At 36.9% G+C, this 19,456-nt stretch overlaps 2 protein-coding genes across 5 annotated transcripts in view; both read right to left on the bottom strand.

Annotated features, from left to right (window-relative positions):
• Window positions 1-19,456, bottom strand: part of LOC140747314 (inter-alpha-trypsin inhibitor heavy chain H4-like) — a 50,748-nt gene that overhangs the window by 26,902 nt on the left and 4,390 nt on the right. The gene's annotated exons all lie outside the window — the stretch shown is intronic.
• LOC140747315 (inter-alpha-trypsin inhibitor heavy chain H4-like) lies at window positions 37-19,062 on the bottom strand. Its single transcript, XM_073079660.1, has 18 exons — window positions 18,942-19,062; window positions 18,108-18,304; window positions 16,525-16,635; window positions 15,383-15,636; window positions 15,113-15,216; window positions 11,919-12,014; window positions 11,351-11,551; window positions 10,997-11,138; window positions 8,901-8,990; window positions 8,491-8,634; window positions 7,784-7,950; window positions 7,146-7,292; window positions 6,639-6,824; window positions 5,880-5,994; window positions 3,288-3,335; window positions 1,876-2,096; window positions 1,267-1,412; window positions 37-249 (listed from the first exon to the last, which is right to left on the bottom strand). The coding sequence occupies exons 1-18, from the start codon at window positions 19,047-19,049 to the stop codon at window positions 216-218; spliced, it is 2,511 nt and encodes an 836-aa protein (XP_072935761.1). The 5' UTR covers window positions 19,050-19,062; the 3' UTR covers window positions 37-215.

Raw genomic sequence — 19,456 nt, 5'->3', positions numbered from 1 at the left:
GCACATAGTATGAAAAGGTAATAAAAACAAATCGTATTACATTTTTATAATAAATCATTTATTTATAACAAAGTTAATAATATTCATGCAGTTACTTCTGACAGTGCACAATTATAATACTTGTCTAACCTATTAGGAAATTCTGATTCAGTTGAACTCAGAAATAAATATACCACCAGTAACTTCACACTAGTCTAGAAATCTGAGCTTCTTCTTTAATTACGATTCGGACAGCAAACTCCAGCATAACTGAAAGTAATTTATATATAATAAAGTATTTATAGATATCCTTCAACGAATCTCAGGAAAATACACAAATTATTTTAAAATGGGCAAGATTAATGGGCAATGGATAAGGCAAGAATAAAGTAAGAAAACAAATAAAAATGAGATTAAAATCTAGTGCAGGAATGACCTGAGGTTATCAGTGCTGCCACTTATTAATACGCTTTTATTAGCTTGGGTTGTATATATGTTTCTATGTATGTATGTATGCACTATGTATGTACGTAACAGAGTAACGGAATCTTTGAACCCGATTTCTAAGCACTTGGAACGTTCAGTTTAATTCAAAATTTTGAAAAATTATCGAAAACCGATGATTATACACGATTTTAATAATTTTGTACCATTGTCCTTATCAACCTCCTCAGGATTAACGATTTTCGAGGCGTGATTGTTCGAGCGCCTTAGAGAAAGTTCATCACAAAAGTACTAGATTGATTTTTAGTTTTGAAAAATAATAATGTTATTTCCCTGTAACTCAAATGTACTGAAACATATCTATAATGCCATCTTGTAGAATGATTTTTAGGATTCCGTACTTAAAGGGTAAAATGAAACCCTCCGCTGTCTATTCGTGAGTCACAGGGCTTTATCTCTTAAACCGTAATAGATAGACACTTGATTTTTTTTACAGACGATACAAAATAATTTTCAATCGTGCTTTTCGAAAACTGATAAATGGAGCACCTTACGCTTTTTTCACAATTATACTATTTAGTTTCTACTTTTTAGTTCATTTTATAATTTTATCATAAAGGCGTGTTTTTTAGTTTTTTGAACTATATTTATTTTGCTAAAAAAGCGTTTCAAAAACATTGCACAAATGCTCCCCCCCCCCCCCATCTTAATACTGCTAGAAATATAGTAATATTTGGTACTTTAATATTTTATCTATATCGCATTATAGGACAACTGAATGACAATACATTACATATATTATACTATGGGTGGGAACCCTAGTTAAGATGTAGTGATACTCACCCGTTTTCGAGCACGCAATAGAGTGTCTCATACATGCGAGCAGAGATATTGCGCACGACGGCGCAGCGCGGCAGGTACTGGCAGCTGGCCGACATGCCCGCGGGCATGCCCGGCGGCGAGCACGCCGCGCCGCCCGCTGGCGCCGTCTGTGATACATCAATAATTCAGATTTCAATTAAATACTACGTAGAGTAGAGCAACAACAAATTGTAAGCCAGCGCGGAAAGACCCCATGGCACCCGTCCGCTGCCCGCTTTCGCCCACAGGTACATACCTTCGTTAGTACTGTGCCTTTATTGTTTCTACAGAGTATACACTCCGTAGAAACAGTAAGGGTAAATGTAATGTAAAGTACTATACTAGCAAGCATATGCTTCAGAGCGGACTAAAAGTTTGGCGCGGACTATACTAACTCGTCTCCGTCTTCGTTCGTCTTTACTATAATATAATATAACACAAATATTCAGCCCCTATTACAATCGGTATTTCTAGACAATAAAACATATGTTTTAAAAAACTACACATTATCGACGGTTTGAGGGTCTTATTCAGCAACGGCTCCGCATGCATAAGTATAAATTAAAAAGTTTAAATTGATCGAGCTCTTACGTTAATATCCTTGGTCAGCTTTAGATTGACTTGGGTGCCATTCACGTGTAAAACTAATGAGTCAGATGCGGCATCCAGCAATGATAATGCCCACGGAAATTCCTTCAAGGAATACGGTTCTAGGGGGTCGCTCGACGGGTTGGACTGTGCTGTCGTAGAGGGCGCTACAGTCGTCGTGGGCGGAGTCTTATGTACCCTTGACCTTAATGATTTTGGGTAGACTGAAAAAAAATAAGAATACTTATTAATTTATGAACTGGCAATATGTATCATGTGTACAGTGATCAATTGAATACTATTTTGAGTATTTTGGTATCAATATAAACGGAAGTAAGGGAACCACAGACAGGTATCTAAATACACAGATCTATGAAAGGAACCTTCCTTTCCGTATTTTATAAAGTAACTTCAGAGTTTCATCATTTGATATAACTGCAAATATAATGTTGTAAACAAAAACCGTTTTCATTTTGAAAAAATAATTAGAAAGCCAACTTTGTGCATCACTCACACACACAAGTCGTCCCTTGGGCCTAAGTCTACAACCAAAATATAAGACACTCTAAATCTCAACATTAAATCCCAATTAAAGTGGAATACATATGTGGGTGAGTTGGGGTAACATCTTATAAAAGGGAAAGACCGTAAAATTATTTTAATCGCGTTGCAGACATTTTTTTTTCATCTTGCAATATGCTGAAAACAGCTAACTCCCCCCGCTCTCTTCGTAGTTCGACGCCGGAGGCACCATCGCGACATGTTTTTCTGCCTTATAGCAATAGTGTTAAGCACTACTTGGTCTGGTTTGAAGGGTGTAGTATGCGAAAGACACTTTGGTATACGACATGTTTCAACTTTTTCATTTTTATAATATGGAGTAGCAGACGAGCATGCAGTCCACCTGGTAAGTGGCTACTGCCGCCCATGGACATCTGTACTCGACTCCAGATTGGATTAGATATTCGTACCGGAGGTCGGCCATGGATGCGCCGGTACCCGTGAGATCTAAGTGGGAACGCCTCGCAAAAGTATGTCTTCCTTACCACACCCTTCAAACCAGAACACAGCAGCGCTTAACACTGCTGTTATAAGGCAGAAATAGGTGTGGCGGTGGTGCCGCCGGAGTCGAACCACAAAGGGTTCTACTCGTACCACCTTCCTAGAGGTTAGACTTAGTCCTCGGGAGTAGTACCGCATCTGTTTAGATATATTATAGGGGGCCGTTACCAACTAATATCTGACGGTCTGCAGTTTGGAATACTCGTTAGCTAATTTAATTTAATAAAAAAAACAGTCAAAGGTTAGTAGGTAATATTAATTAATCTAAATTTTCACCATTAAGAATGCAAAGCTTCCGATGAAAAATATAAAAATGAAGGTGCAGAGTTTCGTTTCGTTTAAAATTAACTTACTTCTATAATTATGATGGAAACCGGTACGAAACCGCATGGGAGTTGAATCTGTAACAAATGGATTAAACATTGAGAACATATATTAAATTTAAATGTATACCTAATAGATACTTCAAGCATTTAAGCACACATAGTTTAGTGGTTCGGATCTCGGCTACTCAAACGGGGGTCCGAGGCTCGAATCCCAGGTTCTACTCTGATTTTTACCCGAGGGCGCAGAGATTTGTTGATCAAAGGCGCAGGGTGATGTTATTCGAGCGTATGTACTTATGTATGTTTTATTCCTTGGCACGCCTTACAGAACAAACTTCTTGACGGATTTTAACATATGAAATATCGTTATATACGTCTAAACCGTGGGAGTCACCATAGGCTTTATTTTTAAGTAGCCGGGTTTTCGCTTTTATTAAATATAATTGCTAATTACTTAATTATAATTTGCTAATAAAACATCGAGTAAACTTACACGCCTAATACTTAAAAAAATATTTTCAGAGGTGAGTGAACTCTACTAATCCACACTTGGCCAGCGCGGTGTCAATTTGTCACATAACATTATTTCCCAGAATTTCATATTTATAAACGACACTATCAGATAGTGGAATAATATAGAGGGTGTATTTTTTTCACAATGAACTCGTTCGATTCCCGGCTAGGGAAAAAAGTATTTTAAAAAGTATTTTTCGCTAATCCTTATAGTTTCAGATTTGGCCCCGAAGGCCCGTTTGAAAAATTCACCATGTATACATAGCTAACCCAGCAAATGTTGTGTTGCCATATAAATAAAAAAAATGTTAAGGGTGAACAACCCTTATCACTTAGGAGTATGTAAAATAATATTATATATTGATAAACTGTGACGAAAGCATTTTTAATAGTTTCATTAATGTAACAACAGTAGAAACTAGATTATTCGGCCCTACTATTATATACTACATATGCTCAAACCATGCTTTTGTTTTTTTTTTATAGTTTAACCTAACGATTAGGCAGACGTGCTACTTGCAACACCAGAGGAGTCGCCAATGTATCGCCGGCTTTGTTGTTGTTTGTTGAGCTCTTTTTACACCTTTTTTGAAGAGCCCCATGTCATAGCGCTCCGGGAATATCTCAGGAGGAAGCTCATACATGTGATTATACGAATACCAAACGACAATAATCAGTCCGGTTAATCGAGTTTCTACTATAGGTGTAAGTAATTACGGATAGCATTTTTTTATGTTTCGGCCTTTCTTTGTATTGCTAATGCATTTACTCAAATTACATAATAATAAATATAGTTCAAAAAACTAAAAAAATACGCTTTTATGATAAAATCAACTAAAAAGTAGAAAATAATTTTCAATCTAGGAATTTAATTGATTTTATCATAAAAGCGTGATTTTTAGTTTTTTGAACTATATTTATTTTATTAATTTTTAGTACTTGTTGTTATAGCGACCATCATTATGCATCGTCTGTAAAAAAATCAAGTGTCTATCTATTACGGTTTAAGAGATAAAGCCCTGTGACTCACGAACAGACAGCGGGGGGTTTCGTTTTACCCTTTGAGTACGGAATCCTAAAAATCACATTCTACAAGATGGCATTATAGATATGTTTCAGTACATTTGAGTTGTAGGGAAATAACATTATTATTTTTCAAAACTAAAAATCAATCTAGTAACTTTGGGATTAACTTTCTCTAAGGCACTTGAACAATCTCGCCTCGAAAATCGTTAATCCTGAGGATGTTGATAAGTACCCTTTGCGTACGGAATCCTAAAAATCATTCTACAAGAGGGCATTATAGATATGTTTCAAAACATTTGAGTTATAGGGAAAAAAGGTGAATTTTGAAGGTGATAGAACCTTTTGTGGTTCGTCTCCGGCGGCACCACCGCCACACCTATTTCTACCTAATAACTGTAGTGTTAGGTGCTGCTGTGTTCCGGTTTGAAGGGTGTGGTAAGGGAGAAAGACTTTTCCGAGGCATTCCAGCTTAGTCCTCAGGGGTAGCGGCGCATCTGTGGCCGACCTCAGGTAGGAATATCTAATCCTATCTGGGGTTTATTACAGATGTCCATGGGCGGCAGTAGCCACTTACCATCAGGTGGACTGCATGCTCGTCTGCTACTCTTATATTATAAAAAAAAAATAACATTATTATTTTCTAAACTAAAAATCACGCTATAACAGTTATTGAAACTAAAAAGCAATAATTATTTGCAATCTAGTAACTTGCGATGAACTTTCTCTAAGGCGCTCGAAATTCGAACAATCTCGCCTCGAAAATCGTTAATCCTGAGGATGTTGATAAGGACAATGATACAAAATTAATAAAATCGTGTATTGTCATCGGTTTTTGATATTTTTTCAAAATTTTGAATTAAACTGAACCTTCAAAGTGGATAAAAATCGGGTTCAAATATACATACATACATACATACAAACAAACAACCCAAGCTAATAAAAGCGTGTTAAAAAGAAGCCTACATATTTATTTAGTGTTGGACAATTAGTAAATACATAGCTTTAATTAATTAGTAATGTTTTGTTACATTTTTGCTTAAATACATTGTAAATGTAAGATCAATTCGGCTAATAACTTACAGCTCCTGCCCGGATTGTCAAAGGAATCGTTATCGTCGACAGGTTTGAGCTCTACGGCCCTCGTGTCGTCCGGCTTCACCACCACCAGCGACGTCAGGGGCGTCACGAACTCGTACTGATAAATAGAAATGAGATATATAGGAAAAGAAAGCGATTAGTAGAAGATTATAGCAAATTTTCTACTAAGCTATAATCTCGGCTTGCGTTAGAAACTTTTTGGTTCAAATTCTTGATGCATATTGTTAGAAATATATTCGAATTATTTAATTATAAGTAGTAGGTACCTATTATTAAAAAAAAATGTGTCATTTTAATGATGTGTTAGAAGTGTCCATTCATATAGGCATTGGCTGGTACGATTGTATGAGAAAACGAACGCTCTTGACGTTTCAGTTGTATTTTGCGTGGGAATAATGAAATGTTGTAAATTGGTTCAAGAAATAGTTTTATGATATTAATATGGTTTATATACACATAGTACATAATAATGTATGATATCAATCAAAAAGTATTTACTAAAAATAATTCCGAGCCACTCGAATGATTGAAAAACATACCGTGAAGCAAATGTGATTCTGAATATAGGGATTAGGTATTTTAACTGGGTTGTTTTAAACTTCGTTACTTTCCGTTATAAACTTAACCATAATCATCATCACGACTAACATTACACTATCATGTATCTATTGTATTGTATTGTATTGTGTATAAATCTATTATATTACTTTGTTATGACAGTTTACATAAACATAATTTTACCTGCAGAGCAATGTCCATAGCAGTTTTTTCAAGATCTTGCACTTTGCCTTTATTTTCGTCATTTTGGATTAAGGCATCTTTTTGGTCGAGGAGCTGTTTGATGGTCACGTACGCCCAGATTCGTTCCAGCGGGAAATAACTTTCTTTGGGAACCACTGGCGTGCTCAATGAGATTTCATAGGTTTGCTGGAATAGGTTAAAATAAAATTAATGCTGACTTTCGAGAAAATACGACGAGTATTTTCTTTTCGAAAAGCGTTTATTCATTTGTAGGTACATATATCTCGGAGTTTTGCTCGTAAAATTTTGACGAATCGTTTAAATTTCGCATGCACATATAGGTACTTGAATCGAATAACTAATATCTTTATGAAAATTTTCATTGTACTCAGTGTATCGAACATTGGCTCTCTGACTACCTGCGCGCACCTTTAGAGAGGACTAGAAGTTTGGCGCGGACTATACCTATAAGTAAAAATAAACATTGACACATCGTGTTGTACGTACCCTGCCGGGCCCGCCCTGCGCGCGGCACTTCCCGAGCACGCGCGGCGCCAGCGCCGGCGCGCCGGCCGCCACGCGCCCCGCCACCACCGCCTCAGAGCCCGCGTAGTACGCGCGGAACTTGCTCTCCGTTACCGACCCCTCCGTGATCTGACATAAACAATTACGGCATTAGTCTCCTCAAACGTTCCCGTATATCAGATATCAGATACTAAAGCATTGGACTGTGGAGACAATGTACCTAGATTTTCTTTTAGATACCTATAATATAGGAGTAGTGGACAAGCATGCAGTGTACATGATGGTAAGTGGATCTTATCATGAGTTCATGCTGGCATTCTGCCAGAGAAGTTTCTCTAAATCTCTATTCGACCCTGAACAGATTAGATTCCTACCTGGTTCGACCACAAATGCATCACTTATACGGACCTGAGGACTAACCTGGAATGCCTCAGAGAAATGTGTGTTCCTCACCACATCCTCAAACAAGAACACAGCAGCGCTTAAAACCGCTGTTAAAAGACGAAATAGGTCGAACCTCAGAGGGTTCTACCACCTTCAAATATCACCAAGATGAAATAGACCTATAGTCCTATACCGTCGCGAATAAATCCTCAAGTTGAAAGTTTAAATGGTTATACCTGTTCTTTGGGATATTGGAACTGGACGTCGGCGAGGAGCGGCGAGGCCACGGTGCGGTAGAAGTCTTGCAGCTGCAGCGCCGCGTCCGCCGCCATGTAGATGTGCCGCATGAAGCCGGAGTTGCTTAGCGACAGCTTGCGCAAAAAATTACGATCGGGATCACTGCCTACGACAAAACAATGGTTAGTCTACAAGTAGACAAGATTTAAGATGTGATAAGTTTTCCAACTTTTCCAAGATCAAATTACAAAAAAGTCCAATTTTATGGGAAGTAGGTACTATTCTTTTGTTTATAAAAGCCCTGCATTCTCTGCATTGGTACCCCTTTTTATGTCAAATTTCTAAATCCGTATTTAGAAATTTAACAAAAAAGGGGATCCGTAAGATCCGTACTTTCCTCATAACTAAGCAAAGCCTCGAATTTTGTTTACCTCGCTCCACCAATAAAGATGAATAAAGAAACGTGGAAAGACTAAGCGATGACCAATGATGTAGTGTGTCTTTCAAAGCATGAAAGCGTGCATCATATATCATTCAATCAACTCTCAACCGCGGTTGAAAACCTTACTTAACTCTATAATTAGATATCTGCAGCCAATTCATTTATTTCATTAATTAATCAACAAACTACCGGAAATAAAACATTTGTATTTACAATTAAACCTTATAATAGTCATACACGTAATAAACAAAACCCAATATTTACCAAAAGCTATCGAGAATATTGATGCCTTATTCTCCCCAAAATTCTCCTCGTTTACCCCGTTGATAATGACGGTGGTGTCGATTTCTCCGGAGGTCGGATCACCGTCCGTTAGGAAAAAGATGATCGGCTCCAATTTGTTGATCTCTGTAATTATATAGTGTGTCTACAATCGATAAGAATAATAATAATCATGTCTCAAAATAAATATATCCATAGATGCAATACTGTAGGTTCTGTGTGCCTTGGGCGTTAGTAAAATTTTCGACCTATTTCGATGACCCTTCGTATGGCACCTAAAATATTATAGAAGCATTGATACTGTTAAAAGTGCCAAAAAAAATCTAGTATTGAATTTATATAAAGAACGCGATTTCGAAGAATCATTTACTTTACTAGCATTTCCTACTCACCGGCGGCCACCGAATTCTCTGTATTGTTATTTGCAGCTCCTCCTTTTGCAATATTGACAGCAACGTAGAGAGCTTCAGCGATGTTTGTAGCTGTAAATTATACTTAGATATAATTTTTATATTAGGTATGTATATGTATACAAGGCTTTTATAAGTATATGTATGGTCTCGATATAAGACAACCTTCACCGAGCTGGTTAATGGATGAAACCATTTTTGTATGAAATTAGATATGTCAAAAAGTATATTGCAAATGGGTTGTCTAAAAAATTTCAGTCCAGAATATAATTTTTTTGGACAAATTACATACCAATCGGAAGAATGAAGCCTATAAAATATGCAAATGTTAGGTTGACTATTCTTTTCCTGTCACAACTAGAGATGGGCAGAGGGTTTAAACCCAATGGGTGGATACGGGTTTAAACCGGGTATTTTGGGTGAAATAGGGTTTAAACCCAAATAAACACCCAAACAGCGGGTGTAAACTATTGTCATTCATATTTTTATTTTCTTCGTGTTATATCATTTTTAAAATAATATTGTAAACAATTCACTAAATATGCACTCGAAAAGCACATATTTAATTTAACTACGCTGTTATAGTCCATTCGGATGTGTTACATTTGGGTTGCAATTTTCGAAGACCCAATTTTATTTTATAGATGTCAATGATTAGTGTAAAGGGCTTAGTGTACAGTCCTAATTTGTGAAGTCCCAACTGTTGTCCCTCGGCCGCCATCTTGAAAAAAGGGGCACAAAGCGTTTTTACGCTCTACCAGGCAAACTATTTGTCGCACAGAAATTTAGTAAGAACAATTATGGTTTCAAATTGATTTATCTATAATTTTAGTTCTATAACTTTTTGTCGCTAAACCAAAAATAACAAAGATAATAACAATAATAGATTAAACTTTGGGAAGACTTTTTTTTAACTTTTTCTACTTAATTTACAGAAAATGACATTGAAACATTTTGATAGAGGAGTTTTTATAGTCCGGTCAATTTAGACATAAAAATAGTAATCAAATAACATAAAGCTAAATTTCCGTAGAACCTTGGGTTTACCATCACAAGTAAAGTTCCAAAAGTCCTCATCGATGTGTGTGTCGGCACTTATTCGGGGTCAAACGTTTGACGTTCGACCCCACAATTGTCGGGTTTCTGGATTTTTCTCGAAAACGGTGATTTTTATCGAAAAGTAGCTTGGACCAAAGTTGTAGTACTTAAAATTTTCTATAAAATAATATTTATATTTTTTTTCTTAAAGCTATAATTATTAAGATATTACGTAAGAATTACATTTTACATTATATGCCCATACCCACACCACCTGTGCAATAGTATACGAGAGGTATATTTATTTGTTTTAGTTGTGCGCTATTTGTTTCGTCAAACAAATAATAATTAAAAAGATAATAAAAATAGATGAACCCCTAAAAATGTAATATTTAAAAATGCAAAAATATTAGAAATACAGTAAAAACCTATAGTATATCTATTAAATAAACATTTGAACTAAACCCCCGGTTTAAACCCTGCACAGGGTTTAAACCGGGTTCTTTGCCCATCTCTAGTCACAACCCTTGGGTAGGTATATAAACAGGTAAACAAGTTGGCCTACCCAAGGACAGGAAAAAATAGTCAACTTAACGTTTGCATATTATAAGGCTTCATACTTTCGATTACTATGTAATTTTTCTATTAACGAAAAAAGTGATTTTTTTAAGAAAAAAAATCTATTCTGGACTAACATTTTTTTAATCAACGCATTTGCAATATACTTTTTGACATATTTAATTGTGATATAAAAAACGTTTCATCCATAAGCAGCTGTGAAGGTCGTCTTATATCGGGATCTTCTACCAGTATAGGTATATTACATGTAAGATGGTCCTATTATTTCTCAAGGGAAACAATTTGTAAGTGGTTATCAGAATTTTAAGATTTTCAATGCAGCTAACTGTACTCTTGTCTATTTTAATCGTACTTGAAGCTCTTTTCGATAATACTACGACGTCGATAACAGTCAGTGACGGTGATAGACTTGCAGAGAATTAGGGCCTTAGTTAATCAAATTAAATAAAAGTATACATTACCTCCGCAAGCGTCTAACGTGGAAATAAAGGTCTGCGCCCTAGCTATGTTCTCAGGAGTCGCCTCCATTACGATACCATTACGGTTATATTTGTCGTAAGTTTTCCAAACTCTGTTTTCTCCAGTCTCTGACCAGTCAAGGACCTGCATAAATGAAGATGCATATACTCGTACTTTTATATACTCATAAATTTATATCATTTTAGTAGAAAAAATGTAGATCTTGCATGTGCCGTCACTGCAGTCATTTTTATTTCTTCCTTAAGTCATCAGTTTGGTGCAGTGTAAGGTGTGTAAGGTTCGACGGATTTAGTAAAATACATATTGTACTACATGTATGTAATGTCTTATCTCACCTGCACATCAGTATCGAACTTAATAATGCTGAAGTGGTCGCCACTGTTGAGGGTGTTCAAGATGGTCCTCATAGCGTCGCGTAGCTGCTCTATCTCCCGACCACTCATGGAGATGGAAGTGTCCAACACGAACACCACGTGCTTCGGCAACGGCGGCAGCGAAGTAGGAGCGAAGAAGTGCACGAAGTAGCCATCGTTTACCTACATACAAAGTTTATAGTAAAGCTCTTCCTGATTCACTGCGGTACCAGCGCCACGTATTTTCCTACTTCATGACAGCAACGTAAAACAATACTGTCCTTCTATGATGTAGACTTACTTAAATATGAAAGTTTTGTAAATACATTGAGTTATGTTACTATGCTCTAAAACGGAATTTAAAAGTAGAACAATACCAGGTTACTGGGTCTTATATCCTTAAAAAATTGGCAACCCGATTATTTTATACCTGGAATTAAAGTACACATATCATGTTTACGTAAAGCGAACGTTATATTATACGAGTAAAATTAAAATTTTGAACAGATCGCCTTTTATATATACTTATTATCTATAAAAAGAAACTTACCAAGATTTCGCCGTCTACAGATCGGTCCACGTCGTATTGCACAACGAATTGTCCCAATAATCCTTTATTCTCATCACCGTGTGACCCGGACTTTTCCTGGAAACCAACAGAAATTCTGCTCTACCGAAAAGTCCTTTAAATGTACTACGTACAATAAAAATAGACATAAATAAATTATTATTAAACCAAAAAAAACCAACAGCCTATAAATAATTATCTGAAGGAAAGAACTAAGTTAAGTAAGTACTTCATTGTAGTTTTTTTTCTATTTGTTGTTTGTTCCTGTTTTTATTAATGGCTTGATATTTCCCTTAAGAGCTTTGGGATAAAAGTATATAAGTAAACAACTGAAAAACTTTCAAGCGAATACAAACACATGCGTTATACAGGGTGAATTTTTAAAACGGGCCTTCAGGGCCAAATCCGAAACTATAAGGATTAGCGAAAAATGCTGAAAGGAGTTACGAGGCCGATTTGGATAAAAACTAAAACTGCATCATTACTTTTTTAAAATAACTTTTTCCCTAGCCGGGAATCGAACGAGTTCATTTTGAAAAAAAATGCACCCTCTATATTATTCCACTATCTGATGAAGAAGAATTATCTTTATATATTTCACGTTATAGAGACACTATGTTCAAAGTATAAAACACTGTTAGTAAGTGGAGACTTTAACTTAAATTCTGCGAACTCTTCTGTCAATGCAAGCTTTGAGTGTCTCCTGGTGTCTTGCGGACTGCAGCAGGTAAATACAGTTGTTAATTTTGATGGTGATACGTTGGATTTAATCCTGGTCACTGAGACGGTGGGAAAGTTTGAGGTGGAAAGGGCAGTAGATGTCATCACTACTCCATACGTTTATCATCCTCCTCTTGAAATACAAATAGAACGTCACTTTAGGTCGGAATATAGACAATTGTCTGAGGGCAGTGCTAGTACTGATTGGAATTTTTATAAAGCAGATTTTCAAGTCTTATATGCTAAACTTGCATCAGTTGACTGGAAATCATTGTTAAGTATAAGTGATGCAAATCAAGTTGTTGACAGTTTTTATGAGTTAGTTAATAACTGTATAGATAGCTGCGTTCCAATTAAACAGCGTGTGGCGGTACATCCTCGGTACAATTATCCTGTGTGGTACACGCCGCTAACAAAACGCAACATAAAAACTAAACATATGTACCATAAACTTTTTAAGAAAACTAAAAGTCGAAAATATCGTTGTGCATTTTTGCAATATAGGGCGCTTGTTAAGTTGAACATTAAAGCTGATTTCTACGCTTATAAAACTCGAATGGAGCGCGATATACTGCGCGATCCTGCTTCTTTCTGGGGTTATAAAGCTTCCAAAAGGTGTAAAAAAAGGACGTAAAAGAGGTACTGGTCAATGGATCATTAGTCCCTGATGTCCAATGTGCCGAATTGTTTGCTAATTACTTTCAATCAGTATACAGCCGCGTACCGCCTTAACTCAATCCTGAAGAATGTAGTTTCACAGCGGTTAATGATATAGGGTTTAATGTAGATATAGGCTCTATAACTTATGAAGATCTAGACCAGGCGTTAAGAAATATTAAACCGAAACGCTCTGCGGGACCGGACGGCATCCCACCATACATCACTAGGGATTGTTGCTCGGTGTTTATGGAGCCTTTATTGTACATATATAATTTATGCTTGGCTAGTTGTACATATCCGGATATATGGAAACTATCCCGTGTAGTTCCGGTTCCAAAGAATAGTTCTGGATCAAATGTCAGTGACTACAGGCCTATAGCCGTGCTGTCTGTATTTGGTAAGTTGTTTGAATCTGTTTTATACCAAATTATCGCCAAACAAATAGGTAGCCGCCTTACTGATTCTCAACACGGATTCAGAGTGGGTCGATCTACTACCACCAACTTGCTATCCTTTTGGCCATATACCACAGGGGTCGTGGATGGTGGTAATCAGGTCGATACTGCGTACTTTGATTTCCGTAGGACTTTCGATACGGTGGATAACGACGTACTTCTCCAGAAGTTTGCAGCTGCCGGATTCTCTCCCTCGCTACTTAAATTCTTCTCTTGCTACCTCCATAACCGGAGGCAGTATGTGCAGTGTAATGGCTATAACTCACAACCGTATTTTACATACTCGGGAATCAGTCAGGGATCGAACCTGGGGCCTTTAGAGTTTTTGATATTTGTTAACGATTTGCCCAATGTAGTCAGCGCGGCTAGATGTCTGTTGTTTGCGGACGATCTAAAGCTATTTTTTGAAATCAAACAACAATCGGACTGCGAACTCCTACAGCACGATATCAACAATGTGTTGAAGTGGAGTAAGCAGAATAAACTAATGTTCAACGAAATCTAGTGTTCAATATTGACGTTTCGTCGTGTACGAAACCCAATTGTCTATCAATACAAAATAGGTAACGAGGTAATAGCACGGCACTCTTCGGTTAAAGATCTTGGCGTCTCTTTGAGAGGAGATCTTACCTTTCGCGAGCATATTACAGCCATATGCGCAAAGGCTTACAGATTGTTGGGTTTCGTGCTGCGACAGACTCAACAGATTAAGAGTATTGCTGCTATGAAGACGTTATATAACAGCTTTGTTAGGAGCATACTAGAAAGTAACGCAGTTATCTGGAGCCCACATCAATCTAAGTAAAAGCTCATGTTGGAAAAGCTTCAAAAGAAATTTTTGAGACAGTTGTACTTCCGGCAGTACGGCTTCTTTGTAGGTTTTCCTAATATATACCCGAGTCATTTTTTATTGGGAATGTTAGGGTATAATACACTAGAGTTGCGTCGTAACATCACCTTGCTGGAGTATTTTGTGCAACTGCTCAGGGGCGAGATTAATAATCCATCAGTACTGGAACTGATCTCATTCAATGTCCCGAATTTGGGCCCGACGATATAAACTATTTGCAATACCAGAGTGTAGGCTTATATGCGTAAAGGGGTCTCCTTTAGTCAGAGCACTGACCTTGCTCAACGGTTTGGTGGCCTGGGACCGTCAAATAGACGTATTTTACACCAGTACTTCTGTATTCCGTAGGACAGCAGGAGAATATTTGGCAACGCTTGACAGATGAATTGGATTAAATCTATAATATCTGTCAAGCTTATTGTAAAAATAAATAAATAAATAATAAATTTAACTTGTATTGTAAGTACCTATTAACCTATATTTTAACTTACGGCGTAAACTTTGATAAGTCGTATTTGCTCAGCATCATCGGGGATGAATGTTATGATGGCTTCGTTTTCGTCTTCCGTTCTATTGATTACAACACTTTCATATTCTGAAAAGAAAGTACGTAACTCTTTGTAACTTATGTAAGTTAGTATCAAAATTCATACCACAATTAATACGGCTTAGTCTTCAGATTGGTAAGGTTAATGCCGACAATGTACCTAAGAACTTGGGGTATATGTGTGAGTTGCGAGCCCTTAAAAAACGTTACTTACGTGGATCATTCTCATTTGCATCAATCTCATTGCCAGTCCTGATTTCAGGCACTCTGATGGTCGATATCTTCCGTGTTTCCTTGATGTGGACGGTGACCTGCATCTTGGGTACTATGGCGCCGGGGTGAAGGTTGATAGCGTGGTTGTAGACGCCGTTGCGACGCACCAACAACTCTTCGTACGTCAAGTTGAACACCACAGTGCTCCTGGGCTCCACGTTCATCGATACCGTGAAGTGGTTTGAATCACGGGCCCTTGAAGTTTGGAAAACACAAAAACATGGTAAAGATATCGGCTTTTAACATATTTTAAATAAGGTGCGATTTTTATTATTTCTATGAGTAAAGTTATTACATCCATTTCCTCTTGCGAATACACATATCTTTTACTAAGCACAAAACAGATATAAGGTAAAGTCACCTAATGCCGAGCCGTTCTGAAATTTGCACCAGATTCCGTGGTATTTACAAAACGGCTTCTATGAACTATTTGCGAAATCACGCCAATAAAGTACACGAAGAAGAATGTCCAAAATTGTATTGCAGATACACGAATTGACTGCAGTTAAAAAAAAAACATGATATTCATAAGTTAAATTAACCTTTCAAAATATACATATATATATATATATATATATATACTGTAAAAAGTTTTATTTCGGTAGCTTCCCTTTAATCATAGTCAAGAACACTTCTGATAAAGATACTCTTTAAATAATTAAAAAAAAATCCAAATTGAAACTAAAGTTAATAAATAACATTTATTTTTATACACCATGTAGCAGTCGTTCTATCTCTTTCACTCCCTTATTTTGTATACTCGGAATTAGGAACCAAATACATCGTAATAAAGATTTTTACATCGGAATTAGGTATTTAGGAATAGGTAGGTAGGAATTAGGGATACGTAATACACTTTTAAATCAATATTTAATCGTAAAATGTCTATTTCAATAGTACAGATAATAAAGCTTCTGATAAAATTATCGAATGCTTAATATCTGACGCTCTTTATAGTTTTGGTGAAAATACCGCGGAAATAGGTGACTTTACCTTAATAACCAAAATATTTAAGGTAGATTATGATGGTAGTTCCTGCTGTATTTTAATACAAGAATAAAAGTATATATAAAGATAACGTACTTGGCAGCAATGTGAGCAGCTCCGAATCCCCGCGACACCGCCTCGCTATAGATTTGCTTTGCTTCCTCCTTCTTTTTAACAAAAGCCTTGTAAGATTTTCCATCAACAGTCCTGGAATTGATTTTGATGTTATAACAATATATATAGACATTTAAATAAGAGACGAGCTAAGAGTAGTGTTTTTATTTCATAATAAAATACTATAATTTAATTTATTCAAAATCTACTATAGCAACTGTATTCATTGCATTATCGCATTTAATTGCGTTCGAATGCTTTCGGCCTTTTTTAAAATAAATAAACGCTTTCTACACTCACAGCCCCACACTAGGATTCCCTGTGTCGTGGGTGCCATGAACACACACATAGACAAATACAAAAACACCCAGACCCAGAAACAGAAATCTAAATTCATCATTTAGATATCTGTCTGGCCGGGGATCGAACCCGGGACCCTTTGCGCGTCAGACCGGCATGGTGACCGCTCCGCCAAGCGGATCGTCTCTTATATGGTGTAGATCGTTTAGCCTCATTTGAAAAGCAGCTTATTTTTATACCATGCTTAAATAAACATAATACCAAGAATTATTAACAATAACTGTTTCCGACGGTTTACATGCTCTCCAAAGTTCTCATGCAACTCATGGCAGCGTCCGATGTTACTTGACTATGTTGAAGGGTAAGATACCTACACTGCACATGAGTAATCGCCGGCTAATCAGTCGGATGTGGCCCGCCTCGGCTTAGAGTCCGGCCCTAGCATATGGAAGACTGGAAGACTTATTTTTCGTTGATAGGTATGTAATGTAATATGATCTGCAACTATCTACTCTATACTACTTACGGCCCACAACTTTGAAAAGATTTCTCACAAGTCACACCTGATCTAAACCTGCTGGTTCCCTTTCATGAAAAATTAAGTCCATAGCCAAGGAGTCTTGCCGATAGTTGGGATTTGTCCTCAGGAACTCACGCAGTTTCAAGACGGAACATGTTGTGAGATGTAACACACTGGTCCGAACCAAACTGGAGACCAGCTTATCTGTTTGGTATCCCCATGAGCCTACTTGTGAATTAGTACTAGAGAAAGTGCAAAATGCGTTTCTCAGAAGTCCCTACAAGCGCACTTTGAATATTATTCCCTCATGTATTCTACAGCATTCCTCCTTGGATGTCTCAACTTCAATTCCCTTAAGACTAGGAGAGCAAATATAAGTTAATAACTACGTGTCAAATTTTTCGAGACTTAATCGATGCGCCAGACCTGCATAACGAGCTAGCTTTATTCTTTAGGCCGGATAATTCCAACCTCCTACATTCTCAGATGCTTTTCTATGTAATATTTAATTCCTTATTGACGATTATTTAATTACTGTTATTTCTTATTATTTCTTAAATTACAATTCTTAAGTTACAATTTTACTTTCAGCTGTTGTATAAATATTTTATTCTATTTAATAACTAATTCCTCTGTATTACGTACATTTAATTTGACATGTTAATTAGTGTAAGTGATTCATGTATCGTTCTTCGTTAGCAATAAATAAATAAATTGTCAGGCTTATCACTGTAATAATACGTACATAGTAAAACCGCTGATGAAGGCGGTGTCAGGCAAGAGCATCCTAAAGGTGGTTTCTTGGGCGCGGCTGGCGGGGTTGCGTACGCGGGTCACCACCGACGTGTGGGCATACCGCAGCGAGATCTTCGACAGGACGTCCATCTCGGTCAACTCGATCGGCGCGTTTGGTTCTTCGGTAGTGGATACATCGGAATTCTCCTGTCAAAAAATATAAGGCATTTCATAAGGCATAAGGTGTCTCTTAGGTAGGACGAAGGTCCTGTTTTCTTTCACTTTAACGAAATAAAGTAGAGACTTGAAGTCGGTCTCAGGTGGTCGTTATCTAATAAGGTTAAATTGAAATACTACACGTAGGTATACCATTCAAACCTGAACACATGCCGTTTTTGGGATACAAAAACGTATTATCTTGTAAAGTTTGAAACTAGCTCTTCAAGAATGACGAAGAACACGGTTGCCAACTTAGGGGTTTTCCCCCCAGATTTAGGGGGTAAATGAGTGGTATGGGATTTTTCTAGGGGTTTTATATGTCTAGGGGTATTTTTAAAGGCGGTTTTGTAAAGGCGCGCCGAGCAAAAAAAAAAAAAACAACGGGAAACGGGTCATAAGGTGGCACGGCATCCCAAAAAAAAAGTGTAATATATTTTTAGGGGAATTTTCAAATAATTAATGCAATTATAGGGGGTTTCGACTTCAGTTTAGGGATAAATATTTTTGAGAGTTGGCAACACTGACGAAGAATGAAACCAATCTGTACTAAAAGATGCTAAAATAAACAAGCTATAGGTTATTATTATACATTTTCAGAAAGGACAATAATAAAATCCGTACAGACCTCTGTGGGCGGGTCACTAGAGACCACCAGCGAAGCGTCAGTGGTATCGAAGGTAGGCTTCGCCACGGTGTAGCTCAGAGCGACCACCGCTAACGTCAACAATGCCATCCGTTGATGAATCATCGTATCTGATAAAACAAGAGAGTTCCATTGTACCCATGTGTTACATTTATTGTATTTACAAAAACGGCTTTTACAAATTATTTACGAACTCATTTTTTGTGAAAGGCATCTTATTTAATAAATAATTTATCACTATATTGCCATACAGCCATCGTAAAAGTATTATGTGTATGATTTTTAAAATAATCGCATAGTTTTGCATTAATGCCTACCTCAAACGTATGCTTCATACATTTTGGGCCTTTTGCACGTGAATGTCAGGATTTCTCAAATAGTGATTTTTTTCAATAAATTTGCTTATTTGTCATAGTATTTCGATGAAAAGATTATATGAATTATTACATTATATGGAATCGATAACATTTAAATATTGTGCTTATATCTTTTTTTTT

Source organism: Epargyreus clarus, unplaced genomic scaffold, assembly GCF_041222505.1.
Source record: "Epargyreus clarus isolate Ecla_fem2 unplaced genomic scaffold, WU_Ecla_fem_2.2 ptg000014l, whole genome shotgun sequence".
NCBI lineage: Eukaryota > Metazoa > Arthropoda > Insecta > Lepidoptera > Hesperiidae > Epargyreus > Epargyreus clarus.
This window is presented reverse-complemented; position numbering and strand designations above follow the sequence as displayed.